The sequence below is a fragment of the Haemaphysalis longicornis genome, unplaced genomic scaffold (assembly GCF_048455015.1).
Source record: "Haemaphysalis longicornis isolate Haplotype H1 unplaced genomic scaffold, Haemaphysalis longicornis Haplotype H1 scaffold_5, whole genome shotgun sequence".
Classification (NCBI taxonomy): domain Eukaryota; kingdom Metazoa; phylum Arthropoda; class Arachnida; order Ixodida; family Ixodidae; genus Haemaphysalis; species Haemaphysalis longicornis.
In genome coordinates, this window is record NW_027526385.1 from 41806582 (window position 1) to 41828766 (window position 22185).

General features: G+C 49.4%; 1 protein-coding gene across 1 annotated transcript in view; it reads right to left on the bottom strand.

Moving 5' to 3' along the window:
• Kif19a (Kinesin family member 19A) overlaps positions 1-22185 on the bottom strand; it is a 173802-nt gene that overhangs the window by 39101 nt on the left and 112516 nt on the right. Inside the window, exon 10 of the mRNA XM_077670206.1 lies at positions 17107-17317. Within this exon, the coding sequence (XP_077526332.1) occupies positions 17107-17317 (211 nt within the window). The remainder of the gene's footprint in view (positions 1-17106; positions 17318-22185) is intronic.

The window sequence follows — 22185 nt, forward strand, 5'->3', positions numbered from 1 at the left end:
GAAGTCCACTTTATACATGGCGCAATCTCGGAGGTGCGTGGCCAAGTGTCCTGACGGAGCATTCTTTGTTGCGGCCTTGTGCTCTAGAACACGATTGTTGATATACAACGTCCGGTCTGGCCAATGTAGCTTTTCCCGCAAGATAATGGTAGCTTGCATACAACCCCCTGCACACATGCTGCGTACTTGGTACGGTGGTTAGTTGTGCAATGGCTCGCTGTCATTGGCTGATTGACACGGCGGCACATGGCATTCACTTTGTTTGGGGCTGAGCACACAACTGTCATGCCCTCTCTGGCCGCTATCTTCTTAATGTTGCGTGTGATTCCGCGCAGATAGGGTACAACCAACCACAAGCTTGCTCCTGTCAATGGCCTCTCTCGGACCCCTGGGGACTTTTCCCTTTTATCTTTTGAAGCAACGACTCGCAGATCGACACCAGGACCGCATTCGGATAGCATTGCGCAGCTTCGAGACTTGGTCTGTGAAGCTCCTCTCCATCTCGTGGCAGCATGCCCGGCTTAAAGCCGAGTTCAAGGCAATGTTCGCCATTCCGCGCTAGACATTCTTCGAATGCGCAGAGTCAGAGGGCAAAAAACCCTTTTTTTTCCGCGGTGCGTATCCCAGGACCCCAGCACGTGAGATCGGGCGTGAAGTGCAGTATTAGGTCACTCACGGGATGGCTGTCGAACAAAGAATAAGGTTTATAAACCTAATACGGTTTAAATACCCAACAGTGATAGGCTTGCGCGCGAAATCATCGAAGCAATGGACATTGAAGAGGACGTCAACGATTGTGTCAGCACTGTGTCGGTTGCGCTAACCGATAAAGAGAAACTATTTATGCGCACTGTTATACCTGGACCCCTTGGCTAGAGGAGTGTATGAATGTACAAGGCGAGGCGTATATAAAATTCAGCACTTGTGCTTCGTCATTCGCCTTTGTGTCCTGAATTAAATTTAGGCTGACCAATATTATTCATGGCTCATTCATCCCTGTAAGGGGGAAGGGAACGGGGCGTCTAACGCCGCAACCCGAGGTGGTGCCCACCGGGCGTCTCCTTGTTGGACTCCATCCAGTATTTCCACGAGCACAACACACGAGATTATCCCCAGAGGTCCTGGCCCTATGCCGCCTCAAACAAAGAACCTTTCCGCTGGCGCGTCTCATGATGTCTTGTGAAGACACGGTCATGTACCGAAAGCTTTAGGCGAACACATGCCCACGTGATGCGTTATTGCACTTCAAACACCGGACTCTATGCTCATATAACTGTTGATGCTACCCAGAGCCTTGAAATGTATACCCCATGGTGTGGGCGTGCCGTCACACACCAGCCCTTTCCCCAAATTCCAACGCATCGATTGTGCATTGCGATGATCGGATGACCAGCTCAAACCCGGATCACCAACAACAGCTGGCAGACTGGGTGAGACAGGCCGCCAGACCCAGGGCTGCTTGGACTAAAGCTACCCCCACCTCGTGGTCAACCAAACAGCCTTGACTGCTACGTTTATTCCTCCTAGTCCCATGGAATTGCTCTTTGACTGTAGTCATACGCTTCGTGAAAAGAAAAAAAAATGAAGGAAACTCCCACGAACGCCTAAGAATTGAAGGTAGAGAAGCTGTACGGCCATCACGGAGCTTAAGTCCGCGATTGCAGCCGATTTGCTTCTTCTTTGATGCCGAAATGACCTTTGCTCCAGCTTTGTTGCTGTGAGCGTGAGCTTCCTTCATATTTTTGGGAGTTACGGCGAACGCTGGAATGTTGTTTTGTTTTGGCCAATCTTTGCCAATCTCTCTAAGTGGGCATGCCTGGCTTGACAAACCTGCGCAGGGGGCGCTGGGAGGTCGTCGCGAGGCACGCACACACGAGTTCTACGCATTTTCCTGGTTTCGCTAACTGCCGGGCGGTCGCAGCGAGGCCCGCGTTCACATACACGCGCTGACGTGCGGGAGCTTAACAATTTTTTGGTATTTAGAACTGCGGACACGAAAAATTACGATTTGCTAAATAGCTTCGGTGTTAAAACAAGAACTATTTATTTTTACTTCAGTTGCAGCCTCACCATAGTCAATATGTAACATACGAAAGGACCCCCGTTGGTTTTACCTTCTTTTTTTTCACTTTTCACACGTCACGTGTTAGCGTTCACTCATTCCCGTTCTCTAAAATCTACCGCACTCAAAATAAAAACACCACTTTCTGACGTGCGTAGATACGTTTGCTTTGCATACATATATACCAGTTTGCATTTCCGAGAAGGTTACCGAAATTCTACGTGCATCGCGTCACGCCAGGTGGCGTGGTACGCATCACAAGACAAAATGAGGGTGCCAATAAAAGTGCCAAACGAAATGACAATACAAAATGAAAGTGGCAAAAAAAATTTGGTGGACAGAGATGGAAAACATTAGCGTTCAATCAAATTAATCCACGCGAGCCGTGCGCTTTTCCACGATGGACATTTTTATTCAGAGCGTGCTGTCACTATCAGAGAGCGTACATATTCCTTTGCGTGATATCCGCTAATAACAGCCCGCGATTGTGTCAACCCGTTTACGCGTTGCACTCGTCATGTATTATGATAGTGCCAGAGAGCTCTTACGCGTACGGGCGTTATTTTTACTTTTTTCAAGCGGCTGTTACGACCCTATCTCTAGCCGCATGAACGACTTCCGCACTGAAAGCGAAAGAGAATGCTGATGGAGAGAAGCAAAATATGGAGTTTGGCTTTGCTGGGAAGTGTTGTTGCGTACGGGTACCCAGCAGCCCACCCATAGTAACACTACGGATGTCTAACCACCACACAAGTACGCAGTCTTGGAGGCATGCCATCTTTAATCCTGCTCGTTCCTTTCCTTACAGTATCCGACCCTCCCCCGCATACCGCAGTTGTCCCGAACCATAGGCTGTTTTGGAAAATTGTATTTTATCTTGCCATATTGCAATTCAGTCCCCACCAAACTTGTCTTTTGCGTTCGTGGCCCTTTCTTCAATATATGAGGCGAACATTGAGAAACTGCTTAGTGGGTGTCTCTGTGCCGAAGCAAGTTATTCGTTAGACCACCCCTCCAGTCGCGACCACGGCGACTGCTTTTATTCTCTTTTACGAGAAAGAATTGTGCTTGTAAGATTCTACTCGCCATCGAAGCTGAGCAATAATCGCTAGGGTAAGCAAAGCGGAACCTGTAAACACTTGCATCGTTAGAAATTAATGAAACGAATCCGGGTGCGATATACCGAACGCTTTACATTTTGCTGCTAATCTTCGGCCAGCATCGATGTCTGGCATGGCGGTCAAGTTGTTGGGCACCGGGTTCGCGATACAGGGGACGGTGGTTTGATACCCGCCGCTCCTATCCCGTACCCGGGACGTATCGGAACGGAGCAACCATTCGTCTGCTGAGGACAATTTGTCGTGAGAGTAACCGTTCGCCCTCTCGCCTTTGCTCCAGTAAGCGAGCAATTTTTGTGGCAGTGCAGTTAATCCCCCGAACGAGAAATGGCGCTCGCCCGCTCCTATTTTTTGGTTTAAGGTGCATGCACGCGAATGCTTCGCAGTATGAGTCCACGCTGGGACAGGACTCTATTTATTTTTAATTTTTATTCTTTTCTTTTTAATTTTTATTTTTTCTTCTTGTCTCCTACTCTTCTACTTCCATCTACTTCCTTTGTTTCCTTCTCCACCTTTTCCCGCAGAGTAGCATGTCGGCGAATTCATGCTGGCAAACCTCTCTGCTTTCTCTGTAATAAAGAGTCTCTCTCTCTCTCCGCTAAAAGCTCATCCCGAAGTACCCATTCTCCAAAGCGTTCATGCACATCTCCTCACCCGCCCTCTATTAACGGAAGAACGACCGAAGCGAGACCGAAGCCATGGCTGCCCATTACGGGGATGATAACTTTACTCACACGGGAAAATCCACGATGATGATCATGACTGGCGCATAGCCAGCGGGAGATTTAACATCCTCCCGCGCGCGCAACGTCCTTGTCTGCCTCTGTAGAAGCGCGCTACTGTACTTGCTGGCCAGTCGACAGCTTTACCAGCTAGAACCACGACCGCGTATCGGCCAAATTACAATTCATAGCCCTCTAGTACGTGTCTTTCCGGATGATTACGCGCAGAGAGACTCACAGCTAATAGGAAAGCTTGAGCGTCATGTGAACTCTAGTCCCTACGCGTTGATGCCTCGCTTTGACACTTCTTGAACATCTCCGCTCTGGTCACTACGCGCTCACTTTGACACTTCTTGAACATCCCCGTCCTACGACGCAGCTTGAACAAGCGAATCTGGTTCTTTGGAGCATCACCACTCTGAAACTTTGCACTGCGGCATGGGGAACACCCGGCTGGGAGATTTTACCATCCTCCCAGGCCTGCGAGATAGTTCATGGTGAGTAAACCACAGGTCCACAAACGTAATTATCGGTCGAGAAGGTCATTTCTTGTACAGCTGCCGGCAAATGCTGTCCCTTTTCGTTTCCAGCGGTGCTTGCGCCATCTTTCCGCCTTGAGTATTGCAGCCTGGCCTCGAAAAGGCGAAGCGGATGTCAACCAAACTCTGCGCCTAGCGTCCTGAAAGGTGTGATGTCTTGCAGCATTGCAGCCATTGCCGGAAAGCTGTTGTCGGGCAACTGTAAATGTCTCGGTGAGACGGTAGCTCGTGTGCAGCGAGTCCAGCCGCGTCCTTACGACGGTCTTCCACCGACCGCGGATCGGCCTTTCGGTAGTTTCTGGTCTCGACGAGTTTCTTTTCGTGCTCGATCTCAGGTCACTGTACAGTTCTGGTTGTTCTCGACCAGGTCTCGCTGTCTCCTGGCATAGCGCAGAAGCGGTGAGCAAGGGTTGCTCAGCTTTTCCAACATCAGGGAAATTCAACGACTCAGTTTGGCACTTGGGTACAACCGACCGCACTACTTCGTCACTTAGAGCTGTTCGGCTTTCAAAACCTTCTGCTAAACATTCGCCTTTCGTTCTGTCTGAACAGAAGACATGTTCGAATTCACACGGTGGAGACAATGTCTTCTGTCGTTCTGTATGGAGCAAGAAGCTCTTCTCCGCGTCGCACGTCGCATTGGGCCAAACTGGATCTGCTAGCATATCCGCCCTAGAGCAGTTGTAGTCCAACGAACTTCCTGGTCTCATGCTACCAGAAGTCGACATTGCAGACAGCGTGGTAGACGTGAACATCGACGCATCTGGCTTCTGCACGTTTTCAGTATCGGGAACGTCAAGGTGGCTGTGGACCGTCGCGATCAACTGCGGCAGAACTACTCGCGAGGTCGACGTATGCGAGCCGACGTGGGAAGGGTCGTCTGGATAGGGTGAGGTGCCCTTGCCGGTACATTTAATGCCGGGTGCCCGCAGGTCGCTCAAGGTCGACCGCAACCGACTGAGGGCCCCGCATATCCTTTCCTGATATTGCATTACGTCGTAAAAATCATGTTCAAAATCGTCTCCTTCGAGAAGCTCGCCTATCGCCTCGTTCAGCTTGTTAAGTTCAGTGTCCTTCTGTTCCAGCTCGTTTATAGCCAACTGCAAGTCCAACGCAGACGGTGAGGGAACTTGTCGGAGCTCAGTCGCTGCCTTTAGCAGCCTTGTAACAGCAGCGCGCAGAACCCTCCTCAACGAACGCAGGGCGTCCAGGTCATCAACAGCTTGGTACTCGGGGGACGTACAGCTGATCCCAAGCGTGGTACCCTGGACGTGACGGTGCGTATCTGCGTCCCGTTGGAGGTTCCGGTCGGTCGTAGGTGGGCGGACAGGGCCTGCCATGGCGACCTCCGGCTGAGGGCGGGGCAACGGCGGTCAACAGTAGTCAAATCACGGGGTTCTACGAACCTCAAGCCGGAGGGGACGTCGCATGGTCTCCTTCGCCGCACGTGTTCATTCTCCCGGGCTTAACGGCACCAAAATATTAACGGAAGAACGAGAGAAGCGAGACCGAAGCCATGGCTGCCCTTAGCGGGGACGACAGCTTTACTCACACGGGAAAATCACGATGATGATCATGACTGGCGCATAGCCAGCGGGAGATTTAACATCCTCCCGCGCGCGCAACGTTCGTGTCTGCCTTTGCAAATGTCCGGTAACGGTTCACCCTTCTCGAATTCGGGAAAGAAGAGGTACTCGAACTGAAGCTCACAGGGTGGTGCCAGCTGGAGAACAGAATATTAACGGAAGAACGACGCAATTGAGACCGAAGCCACGGCTGCCCATTACGGGGATGATAACTTTACTCGCACGGGAAAATCCACGATGATGATCATGACTGGCGCATAGCCAGCGGGAGATTTAACACCCTCTCCACGCAATATGCAATGCACCCAGTACACAACGAGCTTGGGCCTTGACCGAGAAGTACACCGTTAAGCAGAGCGCACTTTACGTAGGCATGGCCGCCGCGTATGCTGTGGTGGCAATGTCCAACCCCGATTCCTCTCCTCACCTGTCATCCGGCAACGGCGGAGGAAACGTCAATCGCGTTAGCCCCCCCCCCCCCTCCCCATATCATCATCTCTATCCCCAAACAACGCTTCAAAACTTAGCCGGAGGTGCCTTCAGGCACTCCGAATTCTTATTGAAAATTTCCTGCCTACCCGTGGAGGTGGTGGTGCGGAAATGGGTCGGCAATCTCGCTCACGAGTGCACTAACCCCGCCCCTTCACTCACCACTCAAGAGTGAATGGTGAGTAAGCTTCGCCATAGGTAGGCAGGCTCCCTCACCAGTGCACTCACACACCCCACACTCACTGTCGACGAGTGAGTGGTGAGTGGGCCTCGCCATCGTGTCGGGCAGGTGAGTGTGAGTGCGAGCGCCACTCGCGGCGAGCCCCGCTGACTACTCGCAAGTGCCAGTGCACTCCCCAATCGCGAGTACGAATGCACTCATTACTCGCAAACGGTAAGCCCCGCTCACCACTCCCGAGTGGCGAGTGCACTCGCGCTGCTCGCGCGATGTGCGGGGCCTACCGCGGAGAGAGCCACTTTTGCGCTTGTATTCGGTGTTGGCTATTCGTCGCAGGAGCCGCTCGCTGTGGTGGTGACCGCTGACGCTATCCACCCGTACGTTGTTAAAGGAGCCATGAAGAGAAAACAAAAGTTTGTTTTATTCGAAAGATTAGGTGTTTCATAGTACCCGAAGCGCTTTCCCGGAAGCAAATGATGCTTTATTCACTGAGAAATAAGGCAATTTAAGCCAAAATTTTAAATCTCCCGCTAAAATTGCACATCTGGTGACGTGAGCAATGGTGTCACACGGGCCGGTCCATGAAACAGATACTTAGTATGTCGACTCCATATAGCACCCACACGCGGGAGTCGACCGAGACGGCGGCCATTTTAAAAATGCTAGTAAAACCTAGTGCACCCGCAGCCCTAGTCATGGAATCGCCTGATCCGGAGAACAAAACTCTCGCCGAGGAGCTCGGGCTTGCATTTAACAACCTCACACCACTTGAACGCTCAACGCTTCTAAGTGCACGAGCGGCAAGAGTTGTGGGATACGCGGTGGACGGGAAAGCGACCATTCCGCGATAGCCACAACAGACGAACGCCCTGCCGTCGGCACCGCTGCCTCGTCAGCGCCGTCGCCACGGACGAATACAGACTGGTACGTATGTGCCGTATTTTTATTACGGTTAATAATAGTTCAACTTCAGTAGCAGTATCGCTTATGCCAGTTGGCCGGTGTCGTGTATGGAAAGCCGTTCGCGCGAGCTCTCTGCTTCGACCACAAAGATACGAGCGTCAATGCGCGGTGTTTACGGCATTTTTCCTCCAAGGTCAGAGCGCCTCGAACCCGAAAATTCGTCTGCGCGACGGCGAGATGTCGAGCTCGGCCAGGCGGTTGTTTCGTACGCATTGGCGCACACGCTTGCGTGTTCGTTCGGAACTTCAACCGTTTACTCCACCGTTCTTTGTCATAAAAAGAATGTGCAGTATGTTTCACGGGCATTTAGCTCGCTATGCAAACTGTAAGCCCTGCCTAACATGCGTTTGCTTTTGCCGGCCTCCGCCAATCGCAGAGCTTAGCCCATGTGACGGCATAGGTTCTGTTGCGGGAAATGAGCTGGTGGGACGCATGGTCACTCTTTCCTTCCTAGTTATGTAGCTTATTTGAGCGAAGTTTGCGTTATAAGTGGTGTCGTTATGGTTCTAACGAGGCAATCTTTCGAATGAACCAAACTTGTGTTTTCTCTTCATGGCTCCTTTAAAGGCGGGTTTGCATTTAGCTTCGGGAATATGTCGTCACTACACTGCTGCTATGGGCACCGTTGAATTAACTCTCCGGTGCGTGTTGATTTAGGAATACGATTTGGATGGACTTCTGACGCTGTATTGAACTGATACTTTTCCGTGTCATGACTCGTGGAGGGATTGCTGCGCAGAAGTTTGTTTCAGGCTCGTAGGGTTTTGTGTGGCAACAGGTGTCGGTAACGCCGTCGCAACAAAGCGGATGCCCTCTACTACCGCTGCGCGCTGCGATGGTAGGATCAAGCAGGGTCTAGGCCCACTCGTCACAAGTCCACTCGTCATAGGCCAACTCGTCACAGGTAAACTGGTCAGGAATGCCAACTAGCCACAGGGCATTTCGTACGAGGAATTCTCGTATCACCGGAATATTCGTCACACGGAAAACTCGCATTGCGAACTTGTTTTTTAAGCGATGTAGGCGAGCGAGTGTTCTTTCAAAGTTTTTAACGCAGAAAGTTAGGTAAATATGCCGCCATACCGAGGTATATTAAAATGATAATAGCCTGAAAATTCGTATTACATGACACGCAAAAAAGTAAACAAATTGTTATAAATGACGCAGTGAACAGGTTGTACATGAAATAAAAAAAAATGTTTATTGTACTCTCTTTGTACTGTTGTACTATTTGTACTATTGCACTGCTGTCTCGTTGTGTAGGCGTCTTCAACGCTGGGTTGCGACGTTGTTCACTTCATCAGTACCGGAAGCGGATGTTGCGGGCAATATTCCGAAGCGTATTGACTGAGGCTCAGCTGTCGTGATCAGCCAGGATTCTTGCGATGCGATCGTTGACATCTTGGTATTTGCGAGGGAGCCGTAGGGGGTGCCGTCCGACGATGATTACTACCACCACCGTGAAAAGCGACAACGGAACAGGTTAACAAAACGCCCCACAAGATTTTTTGGCTTGGGCTGGCCCGAATATGTATACAGTGCAGTGAAATAAAGATTATTATTATTATTTAAAAAACAATTGTCCGCCGCGGTAGCGCAGCTGGAAATGACGCTGTGCTGTTGAGCCCAAGGAAGTGCGTTCGGTTCCCGGCCGCGGCGGACGCTTTTCTGATGGAGGCGAAAAGCGAAAACGTGCGTGTGTTCGAGATTTCAACGCCCGCATATTAAACATCCCAGGTGGTCAAAATGATTTCGGAGCCCTCCACTTCGGCGCGCCTCGTCACTTGTGTAGCATCGGAGCGTTAAAACGCCACAATCAATCAAATCAACAAATAAACAATTTCAAACCTAATGCAATGCCTGGTGGTGTGTCCTTCAGTGTTTACATATTAAGAAATCCTCCAGCTTAGCTATGGTTCAAGCCTTGCGCGAGTTGGTGCAAGCTTCGCCAATTTTTTTTTTATTATTCGCAGACTGAAAGTGGGGGTGTGGGTTGTATGCAAGGGCAGGTTATACGCACGGAAATACGGACGTACACCAACTCAACACCGCTGACGATCTGCACTTGAAGAAGTGAAAATCGCGCTGACCTCTCTCCACCCCCCCCCCTCCCCAGCAAAAGCAAAAAAAAAAAAAAACGCTCTTTATGCACACCTGCTGCTCACACAGACCTCCGCACGCCGTCTTAAACAGCCGTAACGAGTTTACCATTGTAGTAACCAGCCTCAGACCGGCTTTAAACGCCAATTTCCGGTCAGGGCTTCTAGGCTTTTGTTCACACGGCCGCGGTGTAACGAAATCCATGTGACGAGAAGGCACCTCGCACGAGAGTTTCTGTCTCGAGATGGCACTGTACGAAAAGGCCGGCGTGACGAGTTGGCCTACGACGAGTTTTCCGGTGACGAGTGGGCTTGTGACGACAGGGCTCGTTCCCGATCAAGAAGCACCGCGGTATGGTGTCGTAGTTATTGGTTCACATAAATGGCTTGTCTGTTGCGGATGTCGATATATAGGCTGTTCTAAAGGGTAAATTGTGAGCGTCGTACTCACTAGAAAAGGCATCAAAGATTTTCACATATTCGTGTATCATAAGGGCAAAACGGTTCAGTTGGGCGAATTGTGTATAGTGGAACAAGTAGCCGGTGTTCGATGCCTTTGCGTCCTAAAGGCATCAGTATTGTCATTACTCGTTACGGCGGTGCTCTTTCTATGATTACCCGCCGCTGTGGCTCAGTGGCCAAGGCTTTGTGCTGCTGATCCCCCGGCAGTGCTGGCTGTTGTTCAGATGGAGGTGTACAGAGAAAACGCCCGTAACTTTAGATTTCGGAGCACATTAAAGATCCTCAGGTCGTCAAAATTATTCCTCAGCCCCCCCCCCCCCCCCCTGTCTTCCCCGTATGGCGTCCCTCATATCTCCTGTGTAGCTTCGGCGCGTTAAAACCTCTAATCTGTATTTGAATTTATTTTAGTACACGCCGCTTTCACGCGGCCGGACCTGGCGTCACGCTTCCTTCTAGGGCAGTCATGGTGTTTGCCTTGACGAATGGGATTTGCTGCCGCCCCTGTTTGACATACCAGAAACTTTCTCGCTCGTTTTCATTGCAAAATGCACTGAAGTGTTTGCGTTGCGTTATGTTGCGCGCATGTTGCACTGATTCGTATACGCGAATGTGCGTACCTTCCGCAACGTGCAGCCAACGAAGTAGCTTGCCTCCACAAGGACCTGACATAGTACATGTCGTTATGAACCGCCGACTGAGTCCCTTAGTTTTAAAGCGAAAGCTTTCTTGGTGGGACCAATGGCGTTCTGTCAAAAAACTAGCGCCTTTCCCCGTAGACCGGTTGTTCGACCGAAAAGCTCTGATAAGATCTCTGGACACACGGCGCATGCGTGAAACCGGGCTTCCATTCTGTAGAAACGGTTACTTGAAGATCGCGAAAAAAGAATGGTCCTACATAAGACAATATGGGCGTCGATTATGAAGAAGGAGCACAATAGCACACCTTTATCTCATAAACCACGTGTCGGCATACATTTAGATCGTTAATAGACGCGTTCAATTATAGTGCGCGAAAAATTGTCGCATGGATTCGTTCTTCGTTGGCGATTTGGGTCTCCGAAGGTTCTGACGATCGATTCGACGCACTTGCAGCGAAGGTTGGACGCACTTGCAGCTTTTCGCTTCTCTCAACTTTCTTTATGAAGGGCTGGTAAATTTTCATTCACTGGCTCCCGCTGAAGTTGGCGTATGCCTTCGTGCAGTTTGACACTAGTACGTGCGAGCTTTCGGTGCACGTTAAAGATCCCCAGGTGGTCAAAATTAATCCGGAGCCCTCCACTACGGCGCGCCGCCTCCTCGCCTGCGTTGCGTCGGCGCGTTAAACTCTATACAATCAATCAAGTACGTTAGGTCTGACTCTTAATTCAAATGCTCGCATCGGGGAGTACAAATTGCTACTGTTGCGTGCAGTTCGTGAAATATATACTTTATATGTTAGGTCGCGAAAGGTAAGAACCCGCTTCTCGCGCTTTTTTGCTGTCATCGATGGTCGTATACTATTACGGTTAGGAAATTGCGTGCGATATTTGAAATTCAGACACGGCCTCCCGCATTTTGCTTTTTTACTCTGTCCGTGCAGGGTCGTCGATCAGTTATGAAGGCGAAATTGCTTGTGATGTTTTATTTTCGTATTTCGATTTGTTGTTAGCTTGCAGACTGTAGTCCCTGTCACGCTTGCTACGCTAGCTTGTTGAATAGACATTGACAGCCTAGTGTGAACCCGGCCCCGGGAGTCGTATTGCGCACGTAACTTGCACGCGTGCAAGTTGATTCCAAACTGCGGTCATGCTCGTAGCATTGTGTCGCGTAGTATGCCCCTTCAATGTTTAATTTCTTTGCTGCTAGGCTTCCGAAAGATGTTGAGTCACTGTCATTTATCAGTATCTTTTGTTTGCCATTTGATAGTATGTTTTAGCAGTTTAATTGACGTCTGGTATCATAAGTCTGTCTTCTTTAAAAAAATAAACACTTTGTTTCCAAAAATACAAATTGGTTCATCTTTTTTCGGTAGTTCATGTCACTGGCAATGTAACCTCATGGTGTGATTTACCAGAAAGATTGTTGGTTCTTTTTTTTACAGTTTATTTGTGTGTTAGGTTGGGCAGCAGTGCAATGAACGTAATAGCATTGGTTGCTATCATACACTCATGAAAGTTTTCTGTATCGGTTTTTTGTCACTCCATTATGTCTATTATCGCAATAATTCTGGGTGTTTCCTGTTGTTTTTCGGAAAATGCTGCATTTTCTGGTCATGACTGCTGTTTTTCACATTACAGTTGTAACTCTATTGCTTTTTGTGTTTTTTGTTCATAGAACTTTCACTATCAATTTCTGCATTTGAACAGTTTAGAATAAAGATAAACGAGTTCTTATGTATTTTTTACTTTGTGGCAGCTGCATATCCGAGCCATAAGGTGAAAAAAACAATGTCCCAGTACTGGGAGATCTGACTTTTAACGAAATGTCTGTGGTAGAAATCAATACGGAGACGTCGGACATGGCTCGCAGTGTTGAATTAGAGCATGAGAATTCGTTAACTAATTTAAAACCGCTGGGAAAGTCGGCAAATACTGCTGCAAAGCAATCGGCATCTGGTTTCTTTCCCCGAGCAAAATGGCCGCCGGCAGCTTCAGCCGAGCCCATTGGTTGGTATAGGTGACTTCCACTCCAGCAATTTTTTTTAACCTCCTTGGGTACGACCAATGGTTCGCTTTCGCGGCAGTCGGATAGCGTAGTTTGAATGAGTGAGCGAGGGAGGGAGGGAGGGAGGGAGGGAGGGAGGGAGTGGGTGAGTGAACGAGTGAGTGAGTGAGTGAGTGAGTGAGTGAGTGAGTGAGTGAGTGAGTGAGTGAGTGAGTGAGTGAGTGAGTGAGGGAGGGAGGGAGGGAGCGGGTGAGCGAGTGAGTGAGCGAATGAGTGAGTGAGGGAGCGAGTGAGTTAGTGAGTGAGTGAGTCAGTGAGTGAGGGAGGGAGGGAGGGAGGGAGGGAGGGAGGGAGGGAGGGAGGGAGCGGGTGAGTGAGTGAGGGAGCGAGTGAGTTAGTGAGTGAGTGAGTGAGTGAGCGAGTGAGTGAGTGAGGGAAAACATGTTTGCGCTGCGAGGCGTGTGCACGCGTTGGTGCTACCTGTGAGCTGTGCCATGTTATCCTCGTTATCGCCGTTTCCAAAGCAACAGAAAGTTGAGCTCACTTGTGTCCGTGCGCGCTCGTGGTGGTTTGTATGTAGACCTTTGCAGTCAAAGCTTGTTATGGCTGGTACTAGGAAAATACTCAACGCTCGCAATTTCGAAATCGCAGTGTCTTTGAAATTGCGCGGTTACATGCGGGACGAGCTTGTAGCTTCACTTGCTAATTCTATGAACGGGCTCCTTGTTGAGGATGGACATATCGTTCACAACGGCTAAAGTGCCGCATGTCACATTGTGATTGAAGTTGTAGCTCTTCACATTACACGCCGGGCTTTTTGCGCGTCCACCTTCCGAAAATGGGCTACCAAATCCTCACTTTTATTGCCCCAGTACGGGCGAATTTTAGGGACTTCTAAGTTATTTTTTTGCTTCTACCTTGGCCTTAGTGGGATACGTTTTGCAATTTATTGTGTTCATTGCTATCAAACGTACGCATTGTGAACACTGAATTTTGCTGCTGAAAGCGGAACGACAGTTTCAGTGATTGTGACGTCATCCGCATTTTTGTGTTTTTGTGCGGAAAAGCGGAAAGCACCAAGACCGCAGTACTCCCGAATCTGTAATGTGTTGAAATATATTCCAGCGCCATTTCTGCGTTTTTTGACACGTTGAAGCTTCTGTGTTAAGTTGATTTCAAATTCTCAGAACTCTGTCGCTTTTGCAGGGCATGCGGCTGGGCGATGGAGTAGGTACCGAAATTTTCTTTTCTCAAGTTTACGGCTTATTTATATAGAACTCAATACATTTTGCACGATGTTATCAGAGGTTTCTTTTCAACATTTGTAGCCGTGACTGCAAAGTTTCCAATGTGTGCCTGTGAACGCGGTACGCTAAAGCGAAACGAAATTCTGCTTTTAGCGACAGGCGCTCCTCCCTTTGCGTGACATGGAGGGCGTCATGGACCGTTGACTTGCTGGCTTCCCGTGACTCGAGAACTCGTTGACCGCGATTGCTGCTCCGACAACACACACAAAGCGAGTCGCTTGGGTTTTTTAGCGCCTTTAGCCGTCTATACCAAGGTACAGCTTAAGAACGGCCACGATGATGATGATGATTATGATGATTGATGATTGCTATTGGTTTCCCCTTTGTAGCGGGGTGTAGATGTGTCATTGTACCAAAAAAGAGTAATACACCTATGTTGTATACTCTTGGTTTAATTTTAGCGCTGCTTAGGGCAGTCACAAAAACTTATTAGGCACAGAATACTTTTTTTCCTGTTACAGGTGGTAACTGTCCTAGGCAATATCCCCCTCTCTGCTTTTCGTCCACCAGCATTCCGAGCTTGTTTTCGTCTCCTCGACAGCCTCGAAGTTAACTTCCTCTGCGCTACCCTTAAATCCTAGAGCTTCTGGAAGCCGAATATTTTCGTTGTGTAGATTTGGATGGATACCCCCGCATTCTAACACTATGTTCTGCACAGTTTCCGTTTCTTTTCCGCAAACCATGCATGCCCCATCATTTTTTGAATACTTCTCCACAAAGCTCTTAGTTCGCAAGGAACCTGCTGTAGCCTCAAAAATCAAAGCACTGCTCTGGGAATTATCGTAGCAGTTTTCCTTTGTGATGTCCAATTTCTCAGCCCTGTACATCTATACCGACGTTTTAGAATCCAGTTTTTCTCTCCGTTTATTCGTTTCTGTCTGCCGCGCCTCTGTTTTGGTTACCTTGGCTGTTTTGGATTCTACACTGTTCTTTCCGTATTTCATCGTTAGCCTTGTAGTCTTCCTTAACCACTGTGTGTCCACGCTTTTCAAGTATCGGTACCTAAAAATCTTAGCTGCCCACCTACGTTGATCCATTGCTCTTAACCTCCTCTCAAAACACATTTTACTCTGCGCTTCTCGAACTTCAAACGACGCCCAGCCCATATCTCCGTGCACTGTTTCGTTAGTTGTTTTTCCATGCGCGCCTAAGGCCGAACGGCCTACCGTTCACTGGTTCACTTCAAGGCCTGCTAGAACGTCTGATTTTCAGCAGAGCGCTGCATTCGCCAATGTGAGATCCGAAACCATTACTTTTTTCCACATTCCTCTCACTACTTCTCATTTGTTATACTTCCACGGAGCTCTATGCTTCACTACGTTTCGCTTTCAGTACCCTTAAGTTGCTCCTCGTGAGTTCTTAAGTAGTTATCCTTTTCGTTTATCCACGCTCTCCCAAACATTTATATTCATTCAGTCTACGTAATTCGCCATGATGGATTAACACTGCGTCAGTGCTAGTGTCATTGAAAACCATCATTCCCGATTTTTCTGCGCTAAAATTTGACCCGATGTCAGTGGCTTCCTGACCGCTAATATTTATGAGTCGTTGCATATCGGTGTGGTTATCAGCTAAAAGAACAATGTCGACTGCGTATAACATTCCCAGAATACATTGTTGTATCACTTCGCTTTGCAACATCTGCATTAGGTCGAACCTTATTGGATTTCTTTGAGTTTCTTTTCTAACCCTGCCATGCAAAGCATAAACAGTATTGGGCTCAACGGACATCCCTGTTTCAGACACCGATGGGTGTTGACCGGCTGGGCGCATTTCTGTCCTTCCCGTGTAAGGTGCACTCTATTATCTTTACAGATTGCTATAAGGAACTGTATTAACTCGTCATCTAATCCCTGGAGATTCATCATTCCCCACAGCAGTTCTCTGTTTACGTTGTCATGTGCCCCTTTTATGCCCAAGAACATAATCCATAATTGTCTAATCTGCGTTTTCGCAGTTTCAATGCCTTGAGTTATCACGAACAAATTATCATCCAGTCGCCTGTCCTGTTTATATTCCATTCTGCAATTCCCCAAGGATTTCATTTTCTTTCATCCGTGCGGGGCAAGTCGGCTAGCCTGCCGATGGAAGGACGATGCAATACTAAGCTTCTTGCGGCTCCTGCCACTGGTCATAAAGAAAATGTCGTAACTACCTTTCTAGATCTTTACTAATTCAAAAGGAAGTTTTATTTTTTAACAGGGAAACTGTTTAGCAAATCGTGGTTTTTCGTTTCCGCAGTTAAAAATACCAAGAAATTGCCGAGCGCCCGCACGGAAACGCGGGACTCGCGGCGACCGCCCGGCAGTTAGCAAAACCAAGAAAATGTGTAGCGCTCGTGTGTGCGTGCCTCACGGCGACCGCCTGGCGTGCCCGGCGCACGTTCATCAAGCCAAGTATACCCACTTACGAATATTTGCCAAGATTGGCTAATAAAAATCTCCAGTGTTTGCCGTAATCGTGGCAAAGATTACTCGGTACGAGAAAGACCAATCATAGCATACGCCCCTCAAAGGCGATGTCCAATTATTATCTCTCCCCCACAAAAATGAAGGAAGCTCACACTTATAGCAACAATGATGGAGTAAAGGCCGTTGCGGCAGCGAAGCAAATAGGCTGCAATCGTGGACTTAAAACGTCCGGGATGGTCATAAAGGTTGAGTACAGCTTCACTACCTTCAAGTCTTGAGCGTTAGAGTGAGCTTCCTTCGCTTATTTTGAGTTTCGTTACTAAAAGTCAATGTTTATCGAAGATCCGTTTTCTGTCTTCTGGGTGATGCGCCAATGCACTTACTTTTTACGTACAACAAAATTCGCACACCCCGGATGTTGAAGCGTATACTTTGTTTCACAGCTGGTGTACATTGAATAACTCTGCTTGCATCTCGGTAGCCCAAAGAGGCATAAAACTTTTGCGTGCCATGGTAGCCGCCCTTACTGTTATCGTCGCCGTGACCATTGGCCGTCTCCTTGCCGCCCTGGTTGGCGCCTTCACCCGGGGACGCATGCGTAGTGGGGGAAGGCGACCTCTCCCGTGCGTCGTTGAGCTCTATGCGGTCCTGCAGTTTCTGGATCTCCTGGCGGAGCTCGGTAATGATGCTCTGGTACTGCTTCACGTGGTGCGTCACGTCCACCAGGTTGATGCGCACCTGCCGCGGCATGCGGAAGACAAGGTCGGGTGTGCTAAGCCTCGTGAAGGTGTATCCAACGGTCGGTAAGGCACAACGTGTACGTGTACGTGTACCGATACATCCCTTTCATGGGTGATAAAGTAAAACATTGCCATATGCAGTAAAGCTGTGTCATTTTTGGAATTACATGGCGGGAAAACTAATAAAATTGTTAGAGTGCGCTCGTCCCTGTTTTTTCTTCCTTGTCCTTGTATGTTTTGCGCAATCGCGGCTATGGAAGGCTTAGTCAGTGTTACTGCGTAGGAGCTTCACGGCAGAGCGCGTATTGCCGTGAAGCTGCACTAAAGAAAAAACCCCGCGTATTATCCGCACTCCTACTTTGCCCCTGAAATTTTCGCATATTTGGTGTGGCTTATACGCGCGAAAATACGGTGCGTACAGAATTACAGTAACGAGTAGCGATAATTCAAGCAGACAAACGACTCTCACACACTGTTCGGACCTTCCAGATTCTTCGTGAAGACTAACTGCAAACCTAAAAACACGTTACAAGCCCCCGACAGGCTGAAACAATGCCGCGATAGTAAGTGGACACACCTGTGTACGCTCGCAGCGAAGGACACTTGTACAAACATTTGCCCTAGTACTTAGGGTTGTCATCACGCAAATATATGCGCGATGACAACCTACTGTGAAGAAATGGCTACAAAAATGGTTCCAAGAATGAACTTCCACAACGTTCATTCTTCACGCCAGAGGGGGCCTACCTGATGAAGAGGAGTCACCTGGTAAAGGCAAGTTCCCTTCATGAAACGTGAGCAAAGGTTGAGGGCACAAGTTGTTTTACTCTTCCCGTAGCTCAAGCCCTGCGAAAGCTGTCGCGTTGCCATTTTCAAAGTACTCGAACCCTTTTAATATACTAAGGAGACCTGTTGAGAACCTGAAGAACCGTTACAGGCCCCAGATATGCTGGTTCGCCGGCAAGTGGGCACACCGTGTAGCAGGCTAGGCCTGCTAAAGGGCTTAAAATACAACCCTATTACGCTTACCAGCTTCTGCATGTCCAGTGTGTCAGCGACAACCATCAAGTATTACAAAAAAATCAAGGAATTCGACCTAAAAACTGGTCTCGATGGCGGGTCGTCACCCCCTCTCTAAATGACCCATTTGTGGCCCCGAACGAGTCCTTATAGACCGCACCCCTTCTGCTTCCCGGATGACTCATTATTTTCTCGGAGCGTCTGCGCTACATTTACTAGCTTGCGTGATGTGCCCCTGTTGGCGTAACAAGACCTGGCGGGCTCAAGCGAACGCTCTAACCTTCGTAGCCAAGCTTTGCTGGAACCATCTTCCCATGCATCAAGCTCGACGATGGGTGATCTTCTTAGACTCACTGGGTGCTCTGCAAGCTCTAAGAAGGCTGTCCAACCACTGCAGTCAGCTTGTGTGTGAAATCAGTGAAATCCACACAGCGGTAGTGCGCGCGGGCCATTACATCGTGCTTCAATGGCTTCCTGGTCATTCGGGAATAGAAGGAAATATAATATCTGATGCAGCCGCCAGCGCTGGCCACTCTCTGCGTAACACAACACAGCTTCCTTTCTCTCGAGAGGATGGTTGTGCCCTTATCTATCGAACTGGTTGGAGAGAGCAAATGTTGAAGTGGCAGCACCCTCGCAGCGGATATCCACCCCTACATGGAATTGACCCTTTCTGTAAATTCCGTGTTCCACCCGACCTAAGCAAAGCGTCTGAAGGTGTACTGCATCGCTTGCGTCTCAACGTGGCTTACACCCGAAGCTTAAAGTTCAAAATAGGGGGGGAGGATTCACCACTGTGCCCCACGTGCGCTGTGCGCGGGACTACCGAGCACTTTTTGTGTATATGCCCACAATTTTCCGCTACGCGAGTTAAAGCGGCGAGCGGCCTGTGTCGTGTTAGACGTGGAGCAAGCCTTCAGTTGTGTCACTTTCTGGGACCCTGGGGCAACAACAATGACTCATATTTAGGGACAAAAATTCTTCTGCGTTTTTTGCGAGATTCAGGACTAGACAAAACTTTGTAATTCTTCCATTGTGCGCATGGCCCCGCATGGGGCACCTTGAGTAATCTTGGTGACGGTACTGGCGATATCGCGGACCCCGAGCCCCCAAACATAAGCTGGATCCAACCGTGGCGATGTGTTTATAGGTGGAGGGTTAGAAACCACGAACGGTGGCCGTCGGAGCCCAGGTCAAGCTTCGGCGGATGGGCTCCCTGTCTGTTCACCAGGCAGGGAGCTCCGGGACCTCTTTGACTACCAGGGTAAGGTCAAGGAAGAAAGTACCTCCGTCTCCCTGCTTTTTCCTATGCCATATGGATAAATCAAAACCCCCCCCCGCCCAGACGTGATCGGCCCCCTAAAAGGGCCGCACCGAAGTATCTTTTCCTTCTTTGCCTTCTATCTCGCTCCCAAAGCCAGATAACTACCCTCGTTTTTTGATCATGGAATCTGTGGACAAATCAAAGCCGGTTTCCTCTCAATCGGTATTTCTTGTTTCTAAATACCTTGAAGGTATCATCGGCAAAACATATGACGCCAAAAAACTCAGAACTGGTGAAGTGCTAGTTGAAGTTAAAACCAAGCAGCAATCTACAATCCTCCTGAAACAAACCCGCATGGCAGATCTGGAGATCAGGGTCACACCCCACCGCAGCCTCAACAGTTGTCAAGGTGTGATCTCTGAGGCAGATCTCCTAACCGAGACAGAGACTGATCTGCTCGAAGGCCTAAAAGAACAAGGCGTGACAGCAGTAAGGCGCATCGTCATCAGGAGAGAGAACAAAGAAATAGCCACCAAACATCTGATTCTGACTTTTGACCGCTGCACACTGCCCGAGCATGTCAACGCAGGTTTCATCCGTTGTTCTGTCCGGCCGTACATCCCGAACCCGAGGCGCTGTTTCAAGTGCCAGAGGTTCGGGCATGGTACCAACTCCTGTCGAGGCAGAACAACATGTGCCAAATGCGCCCAGCATGATCATCTCTCTGACAACTGCACTGCAACCAACTTCACCTGCCCGAATTGCCAGGGTCCACACGCAGCATACTCTCGCGCTTGTGAAAAGTTTCATCTTGAAAAAAAAATCATTAACCTTAAGATAACCGAAAACATCACCTTCCCAGAGGCGCGAAAGAGGTTCGCCTCCTTCCCTCTGGGCAGGTACGCCGACGCAGCTCGCCGGGGGGCGGAGCGGCGTTTGGTTTCGGCGGGGACCCATTACCGCGAGTCGGACTTGGTCCCGCCCCCGCCCCCCCCCTGGGTTGCCTATGGCAGCCCAACCCACCTCCGCACCGCCCGCTCACCCAGCAGCGGCTGTGGTGGCAACAACGTCTGTTGGGGATGCCGCTGCATCCACTGCTTCCTCTCCACCGGCCCAAAGCACACGCAAGGGCACGGAGATGGAGACGGAGGCAGTCGCAGCGACCCCCTTCCCCGCCTCACTGCCTGTGCCACCTGTGGTGCTCCCCACGCCTTCGGCACTGGCAGCGCAGGCAAAGAACACCCGAAAGGGTACCACGTCAAGGGGGCCCAGTCCGCTGGCCACCCCCTTGCCATCAGATGACGACATGGACGTCGAGCCCTTCCGGCTTTCATCGCAGCGGAAGGAACGGGCTGCGACGTCAAGGTCAGTAGAGAAGGTCAGAAAACCCCTTCCAAGAGTGCAAGCCCCGAAAGACCCTACATAAATAATCACACTCCAGTAGCTCTAACACATCATAATGGGAAGAGAAAACATTGTTCAATGGAACTGCAGAGGCCTTCTGAACAATCTTGACGACGTGCATGAGATTCTGAATGCCAATCAGCCAAGTTTAATGTGTGTCCAGTAAACACATCTTAATTCCAAACACACAAATTTCTTGAATAGTTACCTGGTATACAGGAAAGACAGGGATGGCTGCACACACTCTTCTGGCGGTGTGGCCATAATTGCCCGCAAATCCTTAGCATGCCACCCTGTCACCTTGAACACTGTCCTTGAGGCTGTAGCAATTCGAACAATAATATTTAATAGGTTGATAACGGTATGCTCCATATACATTCCTCCTGATGTCTCACTCTCGAGCTCTGACTTCGAGGCGCTGGTTGACCAACTGCCCGAACCATACATCCTTACAGGCGACCTTAATGCTCACAACTCTCTTTGGGGCTCTTCCAGAACGGATGCCCGAGGTCGCCTGATAGAGAAATTCCTTACATCTTCTGGAGCATGCCTTTTCAACAATAAACAGCCTACATACCATAACATAGGACATAACACATACTCATGTCTTGACTTGGCTATTGGTTCTGCAATTCTCTTTCCATGTCTTGAATGGGGTGTGGGCACAGACCCATATGGTAGTGACCATTTCCCCATTTCATTAACGCATATAGGTACAGGCCCAAGCAGTCCATCTTCTCATAAAAGGTTTAATGAAGCAAGAGCTAACTGGAATACATTTACAGAGACATCCAAACTACACCACACATCCATAGGACACCTACACGTTGAAGAAGCTACCCAACTGCTCACGGCGCACATCCTCGACGCCGCCGAAAAGTCCATTCCCCACACCTCTGGTGCCCCGCACAACCAGCGGAGGCCGTGGTGGAATGAGAACTGTAGGCGGGCGCGAGAGGCCCAGAACAAGGCGTGGGGTATCCTTCGTCGGTACCCCACGTCGAGTAACCTCCTCTTGTTCATACGGGCCAAGGCGTTCGGAAAACGTGTGCGCCGTGAGGCAAAACGCGATAGTTGGCGTACATTCATCACATCAATTAACTCCTACACAGACACACGGAAAGTATGGACGAGAATACGTAAACTCGAAGGACAACAAACCCACAGCCTGCCTCTGG